The following is a 26,782-nucleotide window of genomic DNA, read 5'->3' as shown; positions in this document are numbered from 1 at the left end:
CCATTTCGAAGAAGAGATCTGTCTTAAATGGTGCATTAGGTTGTTCAGAAAATAATGTCCAAGGAAGGTGTTGGATTGGTTGTACAAAGCACTTCAGGATCTCCCTTTTAAAGGCTGTTTAGCCTACTTGTTGTTTATTTCATACATCTAACAGCTTTCTCTGTGTTTCATTTTTACATATTTTGTTCCTTTTCTTGTATAAAATTTAAATAACAGTTTAAATAAACAGATTAAGTTAAAACAATTTGACGTGTTGAATTGCAGTTTGGAGGTGAACTGCTGGTAGTCCTCTGACACTTACTGCTGGTGCTGATCAAGGCTTTTTAATGTGGTGTGAAACTACTGAATCACTCCCAAATAAGATAATCCTTTTAGTTAGTTAATTATAGGTAGCCAGTAGCCTGACCCACTGGAAGTGATCTTTATGTAGTTTATTTGTACATTTAATTGTAAATATATTGAGAGTTTTGTTCACTTGCTGCTGAGAACAAATGCATTATTTATAAAGGTCTATTTTTGATTAAGTCACAAGTCAGGGGCACTGGTGGAGATTGCCCTTAGGGGAGATATTACATTTTCTCATTAAATTACAAGATATATTAGTACTAAGATGCTGTTGTAGGCTTGTGTAAGTAATAAGTAGTAATTTTGTACAGTTAGTTAAAACGTTATATGAAATGTTTTATGAGATGTATGCAATGCGTACAGTCTTAAAAATACTTTTTTTGTTTTTAAAACAAAAAAAAAGAAAAAAAATATATATATGACAGAGAGACTGTAAATAAACTTATTTGAAGAGTTTTTGTAATTTGGCTTGAAGTTATACAAGGTGCAACTGGGCAGACTGTCAAGTTTGGGAAAATGTTCAACTTTGCTAGCTAACAGTCCTAACTGGATTTGGTTACAACTATTTACAGTGTAATATACCATGGTACTAAACAATTCAGATAAGTTGTCATGTGCTCTCATCACAAATGAGGCTTGTGATGAAAATCAGAAAGATACGTCCACACATACCTGTGATGTAGCTAACAGGCCCAGCTAGTTTATATATGTGCATCAACCAACGTCTTGGAATATCGCTATGGTCAGAGTCTAGCCTGGGAGTTTTGGGGCCACTCAAAGGAGGCAGGTTATTGGCCAGCCGGTTTTGGGGGTTGTGGCTGTTTACAACTGGTAGTTGTTGTAGTTGGTTACTTTCAACATAAGCTAATGGAAAATATTCATTTGCCTGAATAGTGAATCACAGCCATAGCAGAGTCATTTTATCTTTGTTGACTCATAACCAACCTGATCTGTACCAGGCAGTCTGCAGGCTTTCCGGTTAACGTATCACCCCTTTCATCCTCATTGACAGTGATAGACTATGGCGGGCTTGTCATTCTTTGATTGCACCAGGGCTCAGGGGTGGCAGGGTCTGTTCTTTCTTGTGCCTCATACATCTCTGGATTATTCATGTGGGAGTGTAGCTCTGAAAGCGCTCCTGAACTGGGTCCTGTGAAAGGTCTCTGTCAGAGGAAGAACACTCACATTGAGGAGAAAGCAATCCCAGTTTCTGTATTTTTCCTCCCTGGGTGATTAATATCGGAGCAGCCTAGACCATTTGTTGGAGGTTAGGCAGAGGTAGTGTCTTGTTAGTACACGTTGCATAGCAACAGCCACACCTCACATGCTGCTTGCTCCAGAGATGAGCCTTCCTGTCCTCTCTGAATAGCAGTGAAGCACAGAGGAAGTCACAGATGAATCATTGTCATTACTCTCTGACTAAAGAAGGCGTCAGACATAACATGCACATAACTGATTTTTTTTTTTTTTAAAGTTGGACCTCACTGGTCCACATCTGTGCTTTTTGTTTTTTTTTTTTTAAAAAGCTCAGAGACCTTAAAAGATAAGCCTTTGGTGAATCTTAGTATCAAGACTTTTATTTTGGTTACATATTAGTATGTCTGACCATTGGGGCAGCAATTGTATGCAGTCACTCTACATGTTTTTCTTCTAATTTAATCTCTAATATTCTGCCAATATTCTTAAAAACTTGCTTCATCTATTTGGAAAGAAGACATTCTAAGGTCTGTGAAGTTTAACAGAGCTTTAGATACTTGGATACAGGTCCCTTTTTACAAATCAGTTCCACTTCACTGTCAGTTTCACTTCACACCGTTGTGCTGCAACAGGCCTGTACTGTGCAACACAGGAATATTATCCATGGTATTGCTCAGCCACTCAGAACTGACAAAAGTGGTTGCTGTAACGCCTATATTTGTGTTCCTAGGTTTGCATTCCGAAACATGTTCATATATTTGGCTAGTTTGCGAAGGATAAACTTATGGAAGTCTTTGAAAGTCCCTTAACTAGCTTGCAAACTATTTGAGGAATGTTAGTGACCTGACATACATAACTTTCCACCTTTACAGGCTCAGAATTCTTTCAGATCGCACAGTGAGGATAGAATGAGCACTTGGTTAGCCTTGTTCTGTAGGTTATGCTTAAGAGGAGAATTGCATAGAAATGTCTGGTACTAGTGCTCTCCAGTTTGTAAATTGCCCCTCACATCAGACACATGTAGAACATTAAAATGGATAGTACACACCAATGATGTGTTAAGGCAGTTTGAAAAATGATTGAATTATATCTAGGTTCAATGTTCATACATGGGGCTGTATGAAAAATTAGCATATTTAACACTGTGGAGGCATGTATGATCTTCAACATATTTAATCTTAATACTGGGATGGATTCACTTCATGCATGACTGAATGCAATGTATGGGCTGTCATCTATTAAGTGACAACAAATGAACCTTAAGCAGTGTAATTAGATAGTCTGTAATATTTCCTATGAATATGATCAGTTGGCCTACTAAATAAGAGAATGGCTGCTGACTGATTCAGATTTATTAAAATGTATTTTCTGAAGTCTATCTCATTTTATCCGATGTTTTTAGATGAAAAATTCCCAAACCATATCAAATATGTGCTTATCAAAGATATTTCCAGAATTAATTACATTATATTTCATAGACATAATTTATTTGGCCACTTTTAACAGAAGTCAAATCCAAAACTTAACGTGGGTAAAACAAATTCAGTTTAATTGAAGCTGCTTTTCTTCAGATCCAATTAAAGGGAAATGTGTAAATATGAGCCCAAATAGTAGCAGTTCTCAAAATAATTTTGTGATTCCCCCCCCCCCCCCTTGAAAATGCATTCACTGTATTTTACAGTCCTCTGCTTGGTAACCCATCAAAAGCTTGAGGCAGACTCCGCTGTCCAACTGTGGGAACAGCAGTGAGTGTTTAATTATGCAAGTTTTCCCCCTAATTATTATAATCAAAAATATTTTTTAAAAGTACAGGCCAGTGGAACCTTAAATAACAAAGCCTCCCCGAGGACATTCTGCCGTTTTGTGGAGTTTTACCAATGAACTGCATGTTTGAATTCCAACATTCAGACGTTTAATGTTCAGGTTAAGGGGTTGGTTAATAACAAGTCAGCCACATCTCCACTTTTCCATACTAAGAAAAAGGCTATTTTGGGCAAGCAGTGTTAGGAACAGCCACACTAAAGTGCCCTTCGTTTAAGGGATTTTGGTGCCTGGGTTGCTCATTTAAAATGCCAGCTGACAAGATCAGGGCAAAGGAATGTGAAAGTGTATTCAATGGAAAAAATCAGACCTCACTGCGGCATTTACTTAAAGTATTGCAAAACTTTTTCAGGGAGACATTCCTTGGAGTTGATCTATAAATAGGAATGAGGCAGGTGTGAAATTCACATGAAAACACAAATCCAGACTGGACATGATTCATTTTCTCTTCAACATGACTTAGTTGATTAATGATGAAAAATATAACATTGTTTTATGGAAATTGAATTCCATATTGTTTGGTGATGATTTGTTCATTTGCATTGGATACATTGGCCCATGATCAATATGTTTTGTAATCAGTACTTTGTAATCAGTACTTTGAATGAAGGGGCATAGATGACCAACTGTAATGTGCCCAAATGCCTGAATTAACTGAAGTAAAAATAAAAATGCCTCTGTACCAACAATGTGTCGTTACAGATGTTTACAGTGAAACCACAGGCAGGTCACAGAAAGTGCCCTTTAAGGCTTGGATTTATTGTTTGGTAATGACCTTATTTTGGGAGCCACATGTTGACCCCTTTGCTTCTGCTTGCTTCTTGCTTGACTGATGTAATTTTAGTGGAACTGTGCTGAGTGAGGCAAAGAGGCTTTATAGAGTTGACAACCAGGTCAGACAAACTGTGCTCAGTGAGTGATACACAGATCTCAGACATAATGTAATAACATTAGGCTTTAGTCTGATCTTTGACAGTCTTTGCAGTGCATTGCTGCTAAATTTATTTTAGGATAAAAAATACATTACAGTATATTATATATAACAATATATCATTATAATGTAATTTATTATAGTTCTTAATAATTCTATTCAATGCCACTGTAAATCAGAATTCATCACTATTCTATAGTGTTGTAGTAGGGTGTTGCTTGCTGTGTCTTTGTGAGTGTCTCAGACCTTGTAGAAGGAACTCCTCGTTCCCCATGAATGTACATGGAGAGCAGGACAAGAAACTGCAGGAAATGGACCACATGTGAGCGTTTCATGGCACTCAGGAAATGGGGAAAGGAAGTGGTTAAGAATGGTTTTGTTGCGCTGTGGAAGAAATGTGCTAACTGCTATGACATCATCCTTTAAAATATGTTCTTGGCAATTAGTGGCTGAACACTGTTCCATTTTGTCGAGATTTTGGGCTTGATATGAAGTATGTAGAAGCTGGGTGCAATTGCACACAAGCTTTCAGGGCTTTGCCAGATCACTGTGATTTTGTGGAATTACGAAATATATCTGTAAAAATGTCTGTGAACCGAACATTTTCAAGTCCCACTCAGTACAAGGGGGAGGGCAAGTATGTTAGCTGTGGAGAAAGAGTTTCCTTTTGAAACTCTGGTCACATAGTACAGGTAAATCCAAGATTCAGGATGAGAAACATGATGTCTACTGTGCCAGGAGCTTTGTGGGGGCTCCTAATTTCAACAATTTCTATTTAAGGGGAAAGTAAACAGTGCTACAGTGTTCTTTAAATAGCAATAGAACCCAAAAAATGTTCCCATTTAAAGGCAATCAAGCTTTCAAGAAAGGATAATGCAATGTTTGGTTTTATAGAAACCCAACTCTGTTTTTCGTATATTAATCATTCTCCACTTCTGGGCACCTCTGACGTAGCCAAGAAAAGTCTTATGCCTAAAATGTTATAAGCAGCCTGGTTAAGTTTTGCATTTGAGAAGATGCAGGATTTTGTTTATATGCTTCTGCTCATGAACAAAATTGACTCAGTTTTTCGGAAGCAAATTGATGTTATCTGAATGAAACAAACAGCAGAAGGGCCCGGAGCCATGAAAGGGACCTCTGCTCTGTGTGTCCTGAGTCATCACACAAACACCAGCTGGATGAGAGCAATGGCTTGCCAATTATCATTTCCCTTTCCTGAGCTTGTCAACCTTAATGTTTCACTAATATAGACTATCTGTGGGAACATTATAGGGGAGGGAAAAATGTAATTATGTTTGCTTTTGGAGTTCTACATTATGTGTCATTGTTGAGCTCAGTACCAAAGTAATATTCAGTGATTATGTTCAGTGATTTAGGGGTATTTGACCACTGCAGTCTGGAAAATCTTGCCATACAACCCTCTCTGGCAGGGATGGCCAGCTGTGGAGGAAGGGATTTTTCCAGAGTATTCGGCAAACTCTGGTTATTGCCTACATTAGACACATTTAGGAATGGCCATTTTTTATATTAAGGAGATACCCTGTGTCTGAATTCATTTGTGTCTCATAGACTATGGTGTTTTAACGTGACTCTTGTGTCAAGAGTTAGTTGAGATGTAAACCCTCTGTTTTTCATTTCCTCAGAAGCAAGATCTATAACTACCCAAATGCCCCCACCAGCAATTCAACATGACCTAGAATGGTTGTGGTAACAGGTCTGTGTCATAGGGCTTACTCTGATCCTATCTGCCATCATCAGTAAGAGCTTTGCTACACATCATTGACAGAGTGATGTTCAGTGGCAGAAGCTTTTATGACATTCAGTACTCTGTGACAGGAGTAATGTCACTCTACTATGGAGTGGAAAAACACGGTTCGAGTGTGTGAGTTGCAGGAAAAAGAACATGCTCATGCATCCATGAAGCAGGAGTTTGTGTTGTTTTCACACATAAGCTAAAACCAACCAATAAGTGATTGAAGAGTATGTGTATACCCATCTGAGTATTAATTAAAACTATTAAGGTCTTTACACATACAGCGCGATTTGTCGTTACGATATTTTCGTGCGACAATATATGTTTTAGAACGTCTATCCTGTGAATGAACTCTTTCACGTCAAAGACGAATGTTCGTGTGCGAAAAAGCTACGTTTAGTTTTTCCGCAACAGGCTCGATTTTTCCAGAGCCACGTAGAGATTTTTCTAACATTCCGTCCGCCAATTGAACGCATTCAACCAATCAAGGCGTAGGTTGTAAAAACGTCACACTGCTGCAGGCATGACAGAGTCTTTTATTCTTTTTTTGGTCTCAAAACGCGGCGCTGTTTGAAGGGCAACAAAAAATGATAAAGGTAACGACTTTAAAGACTATGTCTGGCAAAAAAGTAGGAGAGGAGCTCGGCAAACGGTGGGTGTACAGTCCATGGTTCGTAGCCTGTGAAGTAGGTCCGAAAGCGGCCGTGATAGAGTTTTAACTGCTGAACCAAACAGTGAAACGCCCCGCGTTCTCGCCTACTTCTCAGGATAAGATGTACCCAAAATTTTTTTTATCTTTTTTTTTTAACTTTTATTTTGTAAAAGAATAAGCACCAGCTCATCGTCACTTGACGACTCCATCGTCAGGCGGTTATTTTTGTGGAATGCTCGCATAATCGCATCGCGTTTAATGTGAATATTAATGTTGCGCTAAATTGGTCAACGATATTTTTTCGCAGTTTCGTATCGTTTTTTCGCGTCCCCCTAAGTATGTGTAAAGACCTTCAAGCTGCGTTTTAACCGAACGCGAATCGCTTTCCTCGCGCCGGTTTGATCGCTTGCCTGAAAAACGGACGCGCGAATTTCGCGCCACTTCACAGCAAGCATGTTTGAAGGATCGCGGATCATACCGTTATACCACTAGCCTAATATATAGCGAAGAATGCTGACCAAAATTGGAGTTAAGTTTGTCTCAGGGAGCTCAAAACTGTGTCTGAATAGAGAGTCCAAACTTTCTAAACTATTAAAACACAATGTTGTGGCAGTGTAATTTAGTTAGATGGGGAGACAGAGTGGAGGGTCACACAAGAGCACGAGGAGCATGTGAGAAGGATTTTTCTTCCATGAATAGGTCAAGAACCAAGTCCCAAAGGATTATTGTATTTTTGTAATGTTGCATGGAACTGGAGTTCTAGTGGTTTGCCAGCTGTTGATGCAAACTTCCTCTCCATCTTTTTTTTTTTTTTTTTTTTTTTTTGGTATTTGCCCTATTTTTCCACCCAAATTTGGTAGTTGCCGATGTGTTTATGCTTGTCACCACCACGTAGGAGTACAGGGTAAGGTGTCTGCAATCCTCCGATACACATGCGTGCCTACTGCTCTGATGTTATCTGAGTAACTCGTACGTGCCTATGCAAATCGCAGGGTACGGACTGCAGAGTGGTGGGGGAAACTTGGCCAACCTCCCCAGCCCTTTCCCTAGCTGAACGAAGCCAGTTTGTCTTGCTGATGCGGGCTCCCGGTCATTGTCCGTAAATGCCACGGCTGCAGGACTCAGCCTGCGCATGAAATGCTTTAGTATTATAAACCACTTGATACCCCCTGTTACCTGTTTTACCAAAATATTGTCAAACAGTTGTGCATTTCAGTGATTTAGCTGACCCTGCTCTCAAGCAAATTAATAATGAATTAGGCTCTGGTTTTGGGCTGCAGACCAAAGTGGTGAAACCCACAAAGACATTTGTTATTGCTATAGATAACTTAAGAAATTCTTATTAGAAAAAGAAAACGTTGAATTGACTGTCCTCTACTTTTTTGCTGACCTAATAGCATAATAGTTTTGGTAATGAAGTGTAGTGTTTGTAATGTTTAAGCACTTGTTATATTTTGTGTACTTAAGCTTACCCCTGCTTCAGACATAAAGTAATACCCACTGTTTTAGGAAACAATCACCTGTATGCATCATAGGACTCTGGTGTACCAGTGTACTCCCTCTGAAGAACTCCTTGTTGTCTGTACATATATTTGTGTGAGGGGTTAAGTTTTGGCTTGGATGCTTATTATGTATGTCCCAATAGAGTATGTTGTTTCCATGTAATTCCCTAAGGAAAGTGTTGTGTGCGCCAGGGCCAGTATGTTGCGGATATTGCACTCTTGAAATGGTTTTTGATCTGCAGGTATTTCCTGTGCAGCATAGCTTGTTTATGTAAGAATTCCTGAATGCCTATTTGTGAAACTCTCTAAATGCCTGCCTGTTTTTGCTTGGATTAGATTAGCAAAAATGAAAACAAGCCATTCTAAACAAGAGAATAACAAGTTTTGGAATAGCTGTCCGCAGTTACTGTGTGAATGAATGCTGCGAGAGAGGCGAACTGAACAGTCCACACAGGGGGGGGACAGTTTTCTGCTTTGGGAGGGGCTGAATTGCTTCCAGTCTCAGCTGAGGTTGTTGAGAGTTTAAAATGCTTTAAAATCAAGATGTTGTAGATCTGTAAACATGCAAGTTTAAAATATTTGAGGTTTGCACAGTAAATGGTGGTGATTTTTCTATTTTTTGGTGCACCAGTGTGCCTGTGACTGTCTAGTTTCACGTAAGAATAGTCTTGGTTAATTAAGCAAAGCTCTTTGTGGAATCTCTAAATTTAGATAATTTTTTGTCAAAATATGTATAAAAGATTTTTTACTCTGTATATGGTAAGGCGCAAGTTTTGCTCCTCAAGGGTGGTTTTGAGAAGGAGAACTGATATTGTACCGTAGCAGTACTGTTCTGCTAGCGAAACACATGGTATGTGGGCTAATTAAGCCTTTATCTATGGCAAACAAATTGATACATATTATCACATATATTTCATATTATCACATCTAAATCTTATTACCATTTTCACAACAAATCCTGCTGATAATTGTTTACCTGTAGTTAAAGAATTCTTGATTTAAGAGGGTGTGAGGCTTCTCATTGGATGATGCACTCTGGAAATGCTTAAGATTTTTGATACATTTAGTTTTTTTTTTAAGTTATGAGCCTCACAAACTCCACACCGCGTGGAGAAGCAGAGTTAGCCTTTGCACTCTGTAAACAAATTTAAACCATAATTTCATCTAATAAAACTTGACAGTGGGGCCTTTTCCAGGAAAGAAAATCACATAACCTAATAAACAATATTAAGTCATGGCTGACACCATGATTACCTCTTAGTGAGATTAAGATGTTTACTGTACATAAACATTGTGACTGTAAACATTACTTGATTATCCAAGCCTTATCACTACTGTAAACAGTGAGAAACTGATAGTCTTGTGTAGAGAGCTACTGTACATCACTGAGATCAGTGAGAGGTAGCATCCTTAGCGCTCCTTTCTCTGGTGCACTGCTCACTGCCTGGTTGGCCTGCATTGCCCTCCGAGGTGGGCTTCTGGTTATGGCGGGTTCAGTAAAGCTTGGGGATGTAGAGAGGAGAGGCCCAGGCTTCGCTGTGGGCCTCATGTAGTTGACGGTAATTGGGTCACACAGGGATTAAGCCCCCTCTCTGATCAGCTGTATGAAAGCATATCTGGGGCTGGGGCGTAGCGTGCGGCACGGAGGCGAGCAGACGGGCCAGCGGGAGGCTGGAGAGGGGTGCTGTTTGGATAAGGTTCTCGCTGAGGGACAGGGCCATGTTCACAGCCCTCCCTGGGAGGGGCCCAGTCATGGGGAAGCACGCCTGTTCTAAACATCACAAGAGAGATTAGATCAGCATTATCTGGGTGGCTGTTAAGGCAGCCATACACAGCTGGGTGGCTGTTTCTACTCTCTTGTTCATTTGAGTGAATACAACCTAAAATGTACTCCACAGGAGTGTGGAGGCAAACGATGTGTATTTTATTTCGAGTGAATAGAAGGGATGAATGCAACACTTACGGTGCTGTTGCACCACTTCAGTTTTAGTTCCTCTCTGTATTTGATTATAAAGGTTATTTTTGCTGCTATTTTACTAATAGTCAGTTTCTTTATAAGATTGACTGGTAAAGTGTGTGCGTAATCATGGCACCACAATGCCACTACTGTAATTACATTGCACCATTAATAGTGATAATTATGATAATTATAATTATGATTTAGCAGATGGTAAAGTTTACATAGGGTAAACTTTTGTAATGCATGTTTTTCAACTGGGTTGAATTTGGTCGAAGAGATGAAGGTGGCAACCAGTATCACTACAAAGGACACCTAACATGGCAATCTCTATGCTTTCCAGTCCCAATGTCACACTGTAAGTCCATAGATCAAATGGTACCTGCATATATTGGCAGTAGTTCATGCGATCTTTTGTTTTTGATGCGAGGGCCGTTAAAACCAATACTAGAGCACAGTCACTCTGTCCAGTCTGCCAGCTGATATTGTCACAGACCTGCCAGAGTACACAAAGAGAATGTCTAACCTGGCAGTATCAACCTGACAACGTCGGCCACATTGGCGAGCGTCTACCAGCGGTAGCAGTATGGGGCAGAGCTGCTCTGTCTGGAACTGGGCCTTGATGGGTTGAGTGGCCCTGTCATCTTGCCCATGTGTTTCTCTCTTTTTTTCCTGCTGGCACAGTGAAACAGACAGTTCCTGATGCAGGGAACTGACCAAACAACCACCATTCCATCGGACCTGTGGTTCAGTGCTCCTAAACGTCAGCTCACTGGTTTTTAAAAAAAACAACTTAATTTTGTTTGAGTCAAGTCAGGGTGTGCCCAGGGTATCACAAAGACTTTTTCCTGTCTGTGTGTATTCTTCTAAGACCTTTTTTTTGGGTAAAAACTTTTTTGGAAAAGATTAAATTCACACTATGCAGCTTAATTATATTGAAAATAATTCTTTTCACAGGTTAAATGACTTATACTTGGAAGTATTTTCTTAATTAACATGTCCCACCATTTAAAATTCCTCACTTTTTCTGCCTAAAATGGAAATACAATTGTGAGAAATGCAGATAAACTCTGACTCAAATTGATTGGAACAGTTGGCAGGCTGAGGCGCTCAGCATCCTGGGAAGAGTGACATTAGGTTGCCAACAATCGTTTGCAGCACATGGTTGCATGGTGGTCTTTGCCAAGAAAGCTGGGCTCCAAGTGATCCTTTGTTTGCTATTAATTAGAACTAATTAAAGTGAAACCTGATTTTCTTGTAAGCATTTCAAGCAGCAGCTTTACGCAGGTACTTTGTCATCCATTCTTCCTGCAATTACCATTAAATGAGCAGGGGTTTCTTTATGAACAGATGGCGTAATTGTGTAAAAAGCGTGGGAGGAATGGTCTGGTTCCAGGAATGGTATGGCCTTAGAAATATTCAGTTTTTGAATTGTTTGGTGCCATTTCTTAAAGGGGTCCACAGTAGCCACTCGGGCCAAACCCTTTCCAAAAATCCTTTGGGCTTGTCAGCATTGAATTTTTTCTTGTTAATCATTAATAAGTGTTAATTTTTCAAAACTCTTTCAGACAGACCAAAAAGAAAATTCCTGCACATTATAACTAAAACAGTTAGTGGCTTGATAAAATAGGCTATACTTTACTTAAAAATTGCATTTAAACAGAAAATTAAACTGAAAAATAAAAATCGGACACTTTAGGCACTGTGGTTAATACGTGGACATACACCATTTCAAAAACCTGTTGAAAACCTATTAATGATGATGGCTGTATAATGAAAAGAAGATGTTGACAGCACCAGGGTCTGTCGTCTTACAACCAAGCAATAACATAATTTTGCAAAATGGCAACAGTAGCTCTTGAAGTGACACTTAACCTTACAGTGTACAAGTATGTTCTGTGAAAGTGACATGTTGTGTGCCCCCTGGTGGTAGTAGGTGTGTTTCTTTTTACATTCTGTTTATGCAGTGCGCTATTTTAAGGAATACTGTTCGGCACAGAATGGAAATGGACTACTGTAATGCCAATACTTGCCGTAGAGGGTTTGAATCTTTTGTGTGCAGAGCTGTTCTACATCAGGGGCATAATGGCTGACCTGGGAAGCTCTTGTAAAGTACCAGCTGTGTACTGGCAAATTTGTTGTGCAGGCTTGAGAATGCCAAATGGAACTCGGTTGGATCTGGGCAAATTTAAATTCAGAACAGTACGCAGAATCACTCTGGGTACCTTGTCCTCAAACTAACCTTTAAGGATGTGAATTGCCTCTAAAATCGCCATGAAAAACATTTTGACCTCTGTTCAGTCAAAGTTGTATTTTTAGAGGGGGTTTGTGCAGGACATTATTTAATATTGTGAGAGAGGCATTTGTTCTTGCTGCAAACATTTATTATATTGAAAAGCGATTTGGATTTTAATAAACCAATGAAGCCCAGAAGGTATGTAACCTAATTGTTATGTGAAAAATTGCCTCTGTGCAGTGTTAGCTAGATAATGAACTATGCAGTAAATTGATTGCTTCTCTTTAATCCTGTAAAATGAACAGAAATGGTATTCAGTTTTGTTAATTAAAAAATATTTGTACACATTTTCTAATCATTTTTATATTTTAATTGCTATACAATGTTATACACAGTTGTGAATTGTGAAAGTGATTCAGAAATACCCTTAAGCTGAAGCAACCATCGTCCTGAGTAAGAGAGAGATCAACATGGTCCACATTATTCATATGTGGCCTAAACGCAATACCAGTGCTTTGAGGCTGATGCTCTAGGATCCCAGAACCTAAGAGGGGCTGGGTTGTATACTTTGGGTCTGACCTGCCTTTAGCTTCAATCCCTCCTCAGTGGTCATCAGGATCATTTTGACTCTGCCCTCATGTGGTTTGAATGACGTCAGCTTGATGTTCACAGGTCTTGAAGCTGATCAGAACTTTTCCAAAGTGGAAAAAGAATGCTGCCCCTTGAGAAGAAAAACATCACTTTGATGCACCTGTTTCATAAACCACTTATTGGAAAAATAAATGGGATAAAGGGGGTAACAGTATGGAGTTGCGTAGTACCTGGAGCAGGACTTTGTTACACTTTTGATTGAAAAACGCAGGTGCTCCTAAACTAAGAAATGTAGCACCTTTGAAAATCTAGAAATGAGTGTAGGTACCAGGGGTTATGTGTTCTCTTTCCCTTTATCCTTTGGCGCATACCTCTGGCCTTAGACAGCGACAGGTGTCCCTGGATTTCACCATAACGGTCATATTTATTGTAATTGGGAAGCACTGACTCTATGCTCTGAATGCAGCACAAGTGACTTGCCTGAATGTTGAAGTGAAAACCGAATAGAGACTCTGATGACACCAAAAAACACCCCATACACACAATATTCAGAAACAAATGTGTCCTGTACACATCCTGTATCTCATCATGTAGTTGCTGTAAAATGATTTGCACTATATAACTGCATTTGTGCAGTTTTAATAATTATAAGCCCAGTATAAAGTTGTTCTGATATTTAAAGCCAGCTGCTATGCTCTGTAGGATTTCTCTCGTGTGAAAAATACTTCTGACAATGGTCATGATCACTTTAGGTAGTGACAGGGTGGTTACATTATGTTACATTAATGGCATTTAGCAGGCGCTCTTATCTAGAGTGACTTATGTTTCAGTTAGTTTTTTTTTTTTTTAAACAATGTTATCCATTTTGCAGCTAGATATTTTCTGAGGCAATTGTGGGCTAAGTATCTTGCCCAAGGGTACTGCAGCAGCACCCAAATGGGGAATTGAACCAGCAGCCTTTCAGTTACAAGTCTTGCTCCTTAACCACTATGCTACACTACCTAGTATTTAGGTAGTTTGGTATCTAGATTCTCAGCCAGCTTTGAAATGCCCTTATGTTGTATTCTCATTTAATAGTGTTTTATTAATAGTTTTTATTATAAAATGCTGATCTGATCTTGCTCCAAGTGGTCTTGAGGAATAACAATGGGTTTTTGCAAGAAAGATGTTAAAAGGGCATGAGGGTATTGCATTACAGATGTTTCTTCTGTCATGACCAGGTATCAACTCCATTTTGAAAATTCTGCCTGTTCATTTGAAGCTATAAATGTTTGCTGGCTCATATGAACATTCTAGAAGGGGCATGGCCTAAAACGGAACACTCGTAGCTAGCACAGGAATTTAGACAGCACCCGAAACCTCCTGTTACCAACCTCTCCCTGATGGAGGATGGAAGAAACACAGACGCTGAATATCTGATGATAATAATAGAATCTCTGTGGTCGTATGGATCTTGTGTTAACTAGATTAGGATGTCAATATGAGACATGAGTGCGGATGTAACCTAGATCAGGGTCTTTCAGGCTACTCCTCTTGCTGGTGTGCGGGAACTGCTGGTTATCATACATGTGTGTGCAGGTTCACATGGGTGTTTGGGATGTCCCTTCATCTTTGCATGAGTGTGTCATGTCATTCTGCGAGCTTGTGTGCAGTGTGTGTACTGGATGCACACACTCAAAGCATACACAACATGGGTCTGTTGTTTAAGTTGGATCTCATTTGTCCCTTCCCTTCTGCAGAACATACACATTAAAACATTGGCTGATGACATGGTAAGGTGTCCTGTTTTGTCATAAGATTACAGCATTTTTTTTATCTTCTCTTTGTCTTGAAGACTGCATGGAACATTTTAAAAAATTTGAAATATTTGTGGATATGTGAATGCTTGAGGATATTATAGGCCCAGTGATATTTTTCCTTGCGCTTTCTTGTTTTCAATACCAGCCTCTATAGCATACCTACATCTATTGTATGAAATTATGAATAAAATGGGAAAAAGAGTCAATTCTCATAATTAATTAGATATAATAAGTCAATGTCATTATTGTTGGCCAGCCTGCTTTTCTCGCAGGATATTAATTTGAACTCATAGGAACTGGAAAACGACTGTCTGCTTTCAGTGGATAGCTAGTCGCATTTAACTCGCAACAAGAGAATAAAGGGAAATCAACGTTTTTTGACTGCAAGTTGACCTGACATCTCCTTTGCATTGGAACTCTTAAATCTTGTTATTCATAATAATGAATGCTAGGGATGAAATTTGATAAATGATTGCCCTCATATCCATGACAGCCATTTTGTTGTTTATCATGAAAAATCTGGGGAAAAAAGACCCCTGTTGTAATTGTTAGTTAGTGGCTGGGAGCATCTTTTGAAGAGAGCTCATAATGAGAACTCATCCAGACTTGCTGGTATAGTCCCTTTGAAACAGTCAGTACCCCTGGTTTTCCAGTGGCAAAAACAGTAATATAGTAAAAGTAAATAAAATTCGGGCAGGCATTGTAACTGCAATTTTGCATGTTCAGGTTGGACAGGCTTTAGCCTTCATTCACCTTTCCACAAATACTTCAGTCTTCAGCAGTGTGTGCCATCTTTGATTATTTATTTTTTTTTGTTTGTTTTTTACATGTATTTTTTTTTCTTCCATTTCAACTGAATGGACATTCATTTGCACAGCATGACTCCTAAGCCTACTTTTTTCAATGAATACTAACAGTGACCCATGCATGGTTTCTGCGGACTCTCTCTGACCTGGTACCCGAGTGAGAAGCAGAATGACAACACTTACGGTTTCCCTTGTACTGATCAGTGTTGCTGTAGCTGTGCATTGCTTCCAACTAGTTAACATTATTTCTACTACTTCCTCTATGCTCGTGAACATTGTATAACTTGCTGAAAACTCTGGCAGTGCAGCACTTAAGCACCAAAGTAGCTGTTGGTGTGCATATATCACTTACATGTTACATCCAGGAATTTTGACAACGGTGGTAAGAACACAGGTAAGAGCACAGGTGAGTTAAAGGCAGGTTATTCCCTGTTTACAACATTGTTTCAGATAGTAAATGTTTAATGATAAGAGGTTGTATATTCATGGTTAATGTAAGGACAGTAACAGTAAATCAACAGTAAATGACTAATTAACGGCTGAAGGATTTTGAACATTGCTGTTGTAGGAGTAATGTAATGCGACACTTTAACACCTACATGGATGCCTGTCATGTAAACGTCGGGCCTAGTCAGACTCTCACTTCCTGTTTGCCTCAGTGAATATGGACCGTGTGTCATTGGCTCTTGGTGTCGTCCCTCCCCAGCGTGACAGGATCACCAGTTTTAGGAAGACGGGCACAAAGAAGGAGAAGCTCCTCATCCAGCACCCCACGGACCCCCAGTCCACGCAGGTGGAGCTGCCCGTTCCGCAGCCGCTCTTCGACGACCGCTCCATGAACCTCTCGGAGAAGGAGATCGTAGACCTCTTCGAGAAGATGATGGTAAAGCCCCGCTCCCCCCTTTTTTTTCCCCCCACTCTGTATTGGCGCACTCCTCTTCCAGGCTTTAATCAGCAGTGACTCCTCTCGCCATGTGGAGGGTTATGCTAAAAACTTTTCCCCCACTCTCTGGATGGATAATGAACTCTTCCTGGGCCTCTTTTGATGTTTGGCCATCAGATGTCAGCACTCACGAGTATGATTGTATCAGCTAATGTAAATGTGCCATCTCAAGATAGCCGCAAACCGGTATCATAATGGTACCATTAGGTTCGGACATGGAGGCCGTGGATGATGGATTAGTGCGAATATAAAAGTGCACGAAATGAACAGGATGGCTTTTATGCTGCTCTCACCTGGACAGTGCATCATTCTATAGTCTGCCACTCCATAGGTTGTGGTAAACAGCACTTGACTGTTTGATGTTTGAGACTGCCTTCTGCTCTTGCCCGCTTCTAATTTTGTGGTGCTTGCTATATAATCTGCAAGTAGCACAGCATGGCTTTCAGCATCTGTTGTGCAAGATCCAGCCCCCCACATTGGAGCCCAGAGCAAAGGGCACACTATTGTGGTTGCTTGGAATCTTTGTCCACTAAAACAGTCCAGTTTCTACTTCATTCTGTCAGCAGCACTACTCTGGATTCAGTAGATTCAGGCCTGGTATTCAAAGGGGAGACGTGCAGGTAATGCTGACCCATGCACTATTCACTGGTGACTCTTCTGGCTGGAAAACATTGGCTTTATATTATCGGGGGGCTTGCTAATCTGTGTGAGTGACTGTAGAATTGTATTGAGCTGCTGATGGAAACTTATTAAACCAACAGAAGATAACCAGCAGAAGCTTAAATCATATGACCGCTTCCATGCTAAGCTCCAAGCTCCAAGAGTCCACAACTTCTGGCTCTGCACTTCTAAATTTTGCTGCTCTCTCCAGACCCATTTAATGATTAAAACATGTATCAAGGTGGTCAAAAACAGTCTAATCATTAGGTCACAATTTACAGGGCAAAGGTTAGCCAATCACATTGTTTCAGTGAAGAGGTTTTGTTCATCAGGGCAATGATTAGCTCATTTCATTGGCACTGAAAATATTGATGAATCGGCTCACCGCCGTGATGTTGTTTGTGTTCTCTGTTCTAATGCCTTGAAATGAACAGACACTGTTTCTGGAGTCATCGAGACTTTAAGGGCGTGGCCTGACAGTTGGGACATGTTTCGATAACAAAGAAGTGTCCTGTGCGGCGATGTTGCTGAACAATGCCCTCTTGTGGAGCAGGCTGAGCTTAATGCTCTCTTTCTCTCCATTATGCATGGGGCACCAGACATGCCAGACATGAACACTGCTAACATACCAGTTTTCATTATTACATTATGGAAAAATGCTTCCATCAGTTTGCCTTTCCATCCTCGAAAGTACTCATGTCCCTTTCTCCTTCTGTTATTTCTGGGGCTGTTGCTAAGTGCTAATTGTTTTCTAAGGTCAAGACTTGTCCTCGTTGCTGTTTGCTGGATAAAGACTAGCACTCAAAATGCTTAGGGCTGATATGCAGCGAAAACCTTCTATTTATCTCTTTGAAGAAGGCACTAAATTGTATCTGGTTCACTGCCAATATTATTAGGAAAGTGTTTACTGCTGAAGCCAGTAAGAGGCTGGGGTTTGCTTGGTGGTGCTGGGGATCATTCAGTGCTTTCTTGCATCGGTGCTCATCTCTGTCACTCACCTCACTGCTCAATTACAATGTCTGTGCTCAAAATGGCGTGACATTAAACTCGTCGTTCAATTTATGATGTGACAGGCGACAGGCAAGACATGTTTACAGCCCTAAATGTCACACCAAATGCTTTGCTTTAAAAACGGGAGACAAAAATAAGAAACACCAGACAGCTCAGGGTACCCTTGCTATATGTGCACAGTGTTTGTTTAGAATTGAGAGGACTCAACAAACGCTTCCCGTAGTTAAATATAAGCTGTTATTAGAACAAAAAAAAAATATTGAATTATTTATGCCACTTGCGCTATACCTTAAGTTATCAGGGATATGAATTAACTGTGTCTTACCAGAATGGTAAAGAGGAGGAGTGGTAGGTTGTATGGCATTTGAAACCAGAGCGGTGTCATGAAGACGGTCTTTGTGAAACAAAAACAAACAAAAAAAGTATTCTGTAATTTTCGTACTAGTGTCTTTTTGGTGATCTGTAAGTCTACCACAGTAGATGCAACTACCTTAAATAGTTGCCTTATAAGCACCTAAACTCATTGTAGCAAAAAGGATAATCTCATCTGTTGTCTGAGATTATTATGAGGGAGTCAGAGAAAAGCAGTTCCAAAGGATTGAAACTCATGCCCCTGATGCAAGCCTCCGTACGTGTGATCAGTGTTCTTGGCACACACACTGAGTAATTCTTCCCTGCTTCACGTCATACAGGGCTCTGGGAGCTGTATTAAAATAAAACAGCAGTAGCGAAATCTGATGAAACCTTCAGAAGGAATTGGCACCTGATGGCGCGGTAATGTTGCCTTGCGAAAAAGAAAGAGGTGCGAGTTTACATTGTAATTCTGCAAGTGGCTTCATTTCCCTCCTCTGCATTAATATCAAGACGAATGGCTCCCAGTCCAAGGCAGGAGAGTACGGGAAGAAGCCATGTAGCGTCTGCTGCCCGGGCTTCCGCACCTCCCCGCCCCGCCTCTCCTCAGCGCACCCTCCAGACAGCGTGGCATCAAATGGCGCTACAGCGCTGTAATTAGATAGCATCTCTCCGCACTGGGCTGCAAGGCAGATGGAGAGCAGCAGCGACACGGGGCAACCGAATAAGCATCCCCAATAAACTGCAATACGGCAATTATTTACACGCGCTGGGTGTGGAAAATGAGCATCCTCTGGCTTTGATCCGTGTGTGCTCCTTCTTTAGTGTCCTGCACTTGTGCCCAGTTGGAACACGTAATAAAGCACTCTGCCGCTCTGGAGTCGTTCCCAGAGAAACAGGTAGAGGAAGCGGGCCTGGATTTGCATATCGACTCATCTAACCTCTGCGTTACTCCCCCGTGTTCCCACCATAGTTTTGGTGTTGTCTTTACCAGCGAGGCGAGCAGTGAATACCGCTCCCTGCCGAGCGGTTCACAATAAATGACTCAAACTTGTGCGGTGGAAGAAAATTTCTCACAGATTATAGCAGATTTCCATTTCTAACAGATTAAACTGAGTCAGAAAAAAGGCTATTTTTCCTTGGCTGGTTTCCATATTCCTTTTCTGTTCAGACAGACCTGAGAATCTCCATTAATTACCTAAAGAAATGGAGGCTGGTGGAGTGCCAGCGCCCACAGCCTGTATCATTACAGTTGCATATTTCTCTCAGGTTTTTTTTATTTTTTTTTTTATTTTTGTGTATCTGGAAGAGACCGTTTTTCTTCTGTCGTTCAGGTCCTTTAAGCAGCATCATGAATGCTGATTTGGGTGAGGTGAGGTTACTGCTAAGTGAGCTGGCTGATGCCCCCTGCATTAATAAGATCTTTAAGGCACTGTGGATATGTAAGATGCAACGAGAACACTTACTTTAAATGGGAAATTAGTTTGTATGTATATATAACACACACACACACACACACACACACACACATACACCATGGCCATTTTGTTTGCAGTGCCATTTTTACAGGGATTAGTGGAACAATGTGTTATTTACTTGGTAGACACCTTTATCCACGGTAGCTTTTGTAGCTTACATTTTTAGCAATATGTTATTGATTTCTATATCCGGATGCTTACTGAAGCAGGTCTGTTTAGGTACCGGTCTCAAGGGAACATCGAAAGGGCCCCTTTGGTGATTTGAACTTGTAGCCTTGTGTTCGAAAACTTACTTCTTAGTATCCTCTTCACCACAATGCGGCCTCCTTCCACAGAAATGTTCCGATAATTAATGATATATGAGAGATTATAATATGAGAGAATGATATAGTCTGTCAGGCTAGCACAGGCTCCCCTCAAAAAACTGAAACTGATGAGCTGGAATGGCTGTATGACAGAAATGAACAGATAAATTAGGCAACATTTGACAACACAACTCCTCTGCACCTCAGAGATATTCCTCCATTCATGTGTTTGGGTGCCTGAGTGAATGTTTTCAGCTAGAGCTGACAGCTAGGGTATCTCGGGATTGTGCTCTCCAAACCTATGAGGATGCAATTAATAATGGATCATAAATCATTTTTAACAGAATACGAAAGGGTTTTTTTCTCTGGTTTTTCCTTGATGAGTGCCCTGCAGGCCTGCTGTTCATCTCTGACAGTGTGCATTTCTCTCACCGCTACAGTTCAGTTCGTTTATTGAATGCCAATTAGCCAGCCAGTTAACAAAGTTCAGAGATTAATTGAAATACCTTCAGTCCAAAAGGAAAAAAAATGTCATTTATAAAACTTTCATCTTTTTCCTTGATCAGGCAACGATGTTAATTTCTTCCAGCTGACACGGTGAGAGTGGAGGTATTTACTGACTTGTAAGAGCATCATTGCATCTGCGCAAGGCAGAAAATGTAAGCTGTTGCCTCCTCATTCATTATAATGAGGGTTCAACAGTGTGGATTTCTTGGGTGTATAATTTAAAGGGAAAAAATGCAAAAAAAAAAAGAAAGAAATCTGTTCATAGTTGATTTAATAGCCTGTTCAAACCATCAAATTTCTACATCTGCAGTAGCCTTATGCAAATGAAAAGTGGCGGTACCTGCTCTGCAACACTCAGTGCCATATGCCATTCACACAGTACTGCAGGTAAATGGCCAGTGAAATTCCTGTCTACATAACAAAAGATTGTGCTCTTCCGTGCTCTTCCGTGCTCTCACACTAGAGGGCAGCATGGACCCACTTCACCCACAGCACTGAAGGAGATGTTCCTTGTGTGTTTTTCCGAAGGTCTCTTTGTCTGAGAGTGAGGCTAATAAGCATAGACCCCCCCCCCCCCATTCCAATCAGATATTCTCATTGCGTGCCATCCTCTACCCACCTGTTTAAGTTATGCCTTCCTGTCCAGTTCCTAGCTTCCCAATCCCTCAGATACACTACCCCCCCACAGACTTCTGCTAGGTGTATATATATATATATATACAAATTATACAGATTATTTTTAAATGATCTTGAATGTAATGTCAAACCCTGAAAGTGTTGTTTATGCAGGTTTGGTCTCTCAACGTCTGGTGCAGGAGTTAAGACACCCTGTAAGGTGTCTGTTTCTTCCGCACTTCTGTGTATGTGCGAACGTGTGAGCGTGTGCATGTGAGAAACGGTGGTTATTATTACCACTCAGCTTGCCTTTCTTGCACTTTCTTGTGTACCTTTTACACCATGGAGGATTGTGGGGGGGAAAAAAAGGAAACTGTTTGTACTGTCTCTCTCCTCCCACAAACTGTGGTCTAATCTGGTTTAACAGGAGGACATGAACCTGAACGAGGAGCGCAAGGCGCCGCTTCGGGGGAAGGACCTGAGCACCAAGCGGGAGATGGTGGTCCAGTACATCTCTGCCACGGCCAAATCTGTAAGTACGCAAGGCACGCGAGCCGTAGCGTGCGTTTGGTGTCAGAGCGTTGGGGGGACACGGGGGATGGAACACATGACATTCTCCAGGACAGCGTGGAATAATGAGCTTAACCTGATCTGCTTTCTGCTTTCCCACTAAGCCCAAATCTGTGATTGCCGCCTCTTTTATTTTATTTTTTTCCCTTTTTTCATTTTTCCCTTCCGCGGTGCTTATCAAACTGCTTTTGTTATATTGCACTCTGAAATGCCTGATTCGAAGGATCATCATTACAGTTTGATACATATCCCCCCCCCCCCCCCCCCCCGCATTCAGTAATCTGAAACATGACTTTTTCATTATGATAAACCAATAAAAGCTGCAAATCCGGGATGCTCAGGGGGTAATCCCGGGATTTCCAGGGTGAGTCTTTATAGGCCCTTTCATGAAGTGGGTATATAGAAACATTAACATCATCCAGGTGAAGAGTCATGTAAGCCCTAGAGAGACGTGGTTTTTGCCTAGACCGTTTAGACACGGCTGTCCTTTAGAATCACCGTCATTGTTATTGATTTCATTTGTTGTGATAATTAACTGATATTATTATCCATTATAATGATTATCATGGATAATGATAATGATGTCCTTCACAGGGCCCATTATGATTTGCATGGCATTCTAAATTAAATATTAAAGGCATTTAAATTAATAGCACAGGTTATTGGGAGGAGAGGATTTAAATTAGCAATAAAGGTTTCTCACCAACTTGGCTGCCTTCTTTAACATCATAAGCAGTAACCAATTGGATGGTCTGGTGGGTGGTCTTTTTGCATGAGGAGCAGGTTGAATAAGCTCCCTGTATTGTGGGGAAGGGCCGTGCTTCTGTGTTGTAATTGGTATTTGCCAAGAGTGGCAATGTTTTGTCCATGCAGGAGAGTGAGGTGGTGGGGGTGTGCTTCCTCTTTGATATTCCAGCTAGCTCTTTCCGTATGAGTCAGGGAACAAGATTACGGAGCACACTCTGCATGACATGAACCACAAATAACTAACAAGAATATGCTATATGACTGCAAAGTGGTTGAAAGCCTCAGATGTTCTTAAATCCAAGTACTTGAGGATCTTTATTGACTGTTCTTTCCTCAATCTATTTGGTTTGTAGGAAAGTGGATCTGAAGATATGACTTTGCCCACACCACCCCTTCATGTTTAACGCAGTGTCTAATTACTGGGGTTGGTGTATGTGATTGGCAAGTGGCCAGCTCCTCCCACACCTTAGCAGAATTTACCCGTGAGCTATGCGTGAGTGCAGTGCATGTGCACAGGGATAGCAACAGTTGCTAACCACACTGTTGTCAGTTGTGACAGAACTGTGAATGTGGTTCACATGTATTTGTTTCTGACTGAAAATATTAACAGCTTGAGATGATGCAGTTTGCTCTGCGGTCTAAGGTTTGAGGGAAGTGCAGGGACCTTCCTGGTGTGCTATGGAGTCCTTACCCAACTAATATGTGGCTCCTTAACTTTAGCGTTTTTTTTCTTCTTCTTCTTCTAAAGACGAGTGCTGTCAGTTGGACTCACTGTTATGGATATTCTTCATGTGCCTGGTTGCTGCAAAGATTGTTCTCCTTTTTGCAGGAAAAAATGGACTAATATGCACCTTCTCTCTCACACGCAACCTCTCCCCTCTGTCTGTCTCCTGCCTGGGTCATTGTCCTTTCATGGGCAGGAGTGCCAGGCTCATTACGATTCACACTAGTGACAGCGGAGCAGTGCGAGTAGATCGAATCTGACAGCGCACTGCTCTGGGTTTAATTCCATGCCGCTTATGAAAAGGGGGGCGGTGGAGCAGGAGTGTGGAGAAGCCTCAATTCTGAATTCAGACACACCCCCACCCCCCCCACACACACACCACCCCCCCACACCACCCCCCCACGCACCCTTACTCACCAAATCCAACTAAATAAAGCAAGGAATCCCTTTATCCCTCTTAATCTTCACCTAATGCTGTCTGCATAGACCTGCGCAGATTGCATCTGGGAATGGAGGTTTGTAGTGCAAATAATACAGGGAAAACAAACACGTATGATCTTCCTGTCTCCAACTCCTCGGTTGGCTTGTCCATCTCTGCGGCTGGGGTGCTTCAGCAGTCCTGCTCTGACACATTAGGCCACTTCTTAGCTGTCACCTGTTAGACACAGCAGACATCCAGCAGGAGGAAAACATGCATTATTGGTGTTACCTTTATAACATGTCAGGTGTATACATACACACACACACACGTATATATGTGTATATATATATATATATATATATATATATATATATATATATATTTACACACTGCTGTATGTTACCCATCTTTTTATATTAATTTTATATTAATCGTTTAATGTTTCACCTGTACTGGCCAAAAACAATATAATTGGGAATAAAGACTTTTATTTTATTACTATTATTAATATTATTATTATTATTATTTTTTGTCAGTGTATTCTTTCCAAGCAAGGCTCCTTGGAATTCACTCTCTTTCAAAATGACCTCTGTTTTATCAAAAGCCAAGATGGAGAATCTCTCTCTTCAGGAGGCCTTCAAATCCCCCAATACAAACTGTAATGTCTTTTCAAAGGAGACGTGTATTGCATTGACCCCGTTCATCTGAATATTAGCTTTGTACAACACAGAATGCCGCTTTGCCGCTGCTGTGATCGTCCTTGACCATTAACTTTGCATGATGCGCTTTCTTTCTGACAAATGTACATGAATGTCAAATATGCCAACGCATGCCTCTCGCGCTAACACCTCCATTTTCCCCCAGTGTGATGAAAAAACACTAACTTTGCTTAATTTCATGTGACAGATTATTTCCCTGTTTAATTCAAATGCTCATTGTTTCATGGGACCATGAGGAGCATAATGGCAAGGTGTTTGGGGGTGAATTTGCAATGTCTTTGTGCAGTCAGCTCGCAAACTGTATGTTGCTATGATACCTGGCAATCTCCTCATGTGATCCATAGAAGTCAATAGATAATAATTCTTACTGATTAATTCAGCCGCAAATGAGTATGCCATGCAGCGCCATAATCAAGCTTGACCGATTTTCTGTTAGTAGATGACTACTCCCGCTTGAAAAGCCTGTTCTTATCCGAACAAAATAAATAAGCAAACAGTAATATCATGATAATGCCTGATAAATATTATAATGGATGTAATGAAATAAATAAACATCACAGGATTGGAAAGCTGTTGTCTGGAGTTTGTTTACGGGAGACATATCATTATGGACTACTTCAGAGCATCATTTGCATATCACACTATAGCAGATTTTAGCATTAAGATTATTGCTGTATGATTTTGAGGAAGTGACAGATATCATATGACAGTATTCAGAGAGCAGCAGAGTGTTTCTCTGTGATATTTATATAAATTGCAATAATTGCATTTCCCTCTCAGACCCCTTCCTGGGTGTTTTATAGGTTTCACGATAATGTCTGTTGTTTTGATTAAGCTTTAAAACAACAAATCAGCCGGATACAAGTGTTTGCTGTCTATTAAGACAAATGACGATCCTTGTTGTTGGGGTAAAAAACAAAACAAAACAAAAAAAAAAAAAACCTTCCCGACTGCTCTGTCACTCTGTCTCAGTCCAAACATAGCATACTGAAAAAAGTTCCCAGAATGCCACAGCACTGAAGAGTACACAACGCACATGTAAGCATGAAAGGAAGGCTACGAAGAACCCACCGTCCCACGTGACCATGGGATTTTACGGTAGCCCCATAAACTCTGATTGCAGAGAGAGAGAGAAGTGAAGCGTTGAAGACGATGAACCTGAAAATGTCTTGATTTGCAAGGACTTTGTGACTTCCTGTGAGCAGGCTGTTAATGGGGCGCTTGCACTGTGCCTTGAATGAAGAGCAGCGTGCTCGTGGAATAAATTGACTCCGCTGTCAGACACCCTTCTTGACAACCCCCCCCCCGTCTCAGTAATAGAAAAATGCTCACAGATTCTAAGGGTAATGCTATTGACAGGTAACAAGGTTAATACACAAAAATCACGCTGACTGTATTGTCTCGAGGGTCGCGGTGTGCAAATCTGACACATGAAATAAACCGCAACTGACGGGTGATTGATTTTGGTCTTTTGGGGTGTTTTCAGCCCCATGGATCACTGTGGAAGAGGGGTCATTTTGGGTTAATTCGGTACATATCGATCAGCTCAAAACAATTGGATTTCGTAAAGATTGTCTATGTATACACTGAGACAGCAGTGAGAGCTTTGAAATCGGTTACTTTTTTGGCACTTTCTCTCATTGAACGACTTATTCTGGAAAGTGACACCCCCGCTCAATACTGATGCAGTGCTGCCCCTCTGACTTTGTAGAACCTGTTTACATCAGTGTAGGTACTGATGTTTGGAAAAAATCACTGCATTATTTTTTACCACAATGGCATCTTTCTTCCAGCCCTCCTCCGTGATCTCCCAGTAATGAAGGGATTTAAAAAAAAAAATGTATGAGACATTGAAGCGTGTAGCTTCTTTTAATCCGGCCAGTTTTTTTTGGGGGGAAATGAGTCACTGAAAGGTCAAGCGAGATTGTGTCACGCCAAGGCACAAAGCTGCTGTCAAAATCACAGACATTGTCTTTCCAGTCTCCCTGCACTTTGTGCTGCTCCTTACGCTCTCTGCACTTTGGAGTGCGCAGCAGGCAGGGTAGAGTGTAACATGTTAAATCAGGGTGCGCTAAAAAAAAAAAAAAAAAAAAAAAAAACCTGCAACATTGTACAAAACAGAGACAGGTGAAGCTCTGGCC

General features: G+C 40.8%; 1 protein-coding gene across 2 annotated transcripts in view; it reads left to right on the top strand.

Annotated features, from left to right (window-relative positions):
- diaph2 (diaphanous-related formin 2) overlaps nucleotides 1-26,782 on the top strand; it is a 397,085-nt gene that overhangs the window by 5,339 nt on the left and 364,964 nt on the right. For both annotated transcript variants that reach the window (XM_036548047.1, XM_036548046.1), the window contains exons 3-5: nucleotides 14,725-14,757; nucleotides 16,297-16,473; nucleotides 21,888-21,992. In XM_036548047.1, coding sequence (XP_036403940.1) covers nucleotides 14,725-14,757; nucleotides 16,297-16,473; nucleotides 21,888-21,992 — 315 coding nt within the window. The remainder of the gene's footprint in view (nucleotides 1-14,724; nucleotides 14,758-16,296; nucleotides 16,474-21,887; nucleotides 21,993-26,782) is intronic.

Source organism: Megalops cyprinoides, chromosome 16, assembly GCF_013368585.1.
Source record: "Megalops cyprinoides isolate fMegCyp1 chromosome 16, fMegCyp1.pri, whole genome shotgun sequence".
Taxonomy (NCBI): domain Eukaryota; kingdom Metazoa; phylum Chordata; class Actinopteri; order Elopiformes; family Megalopidae; genus Megalops; species Megalops cyprinoides.
Note: the sequence above shows the minus strand (reverse complement) of the source record. Positions and strands in the feature narration are given on the sequence as shown.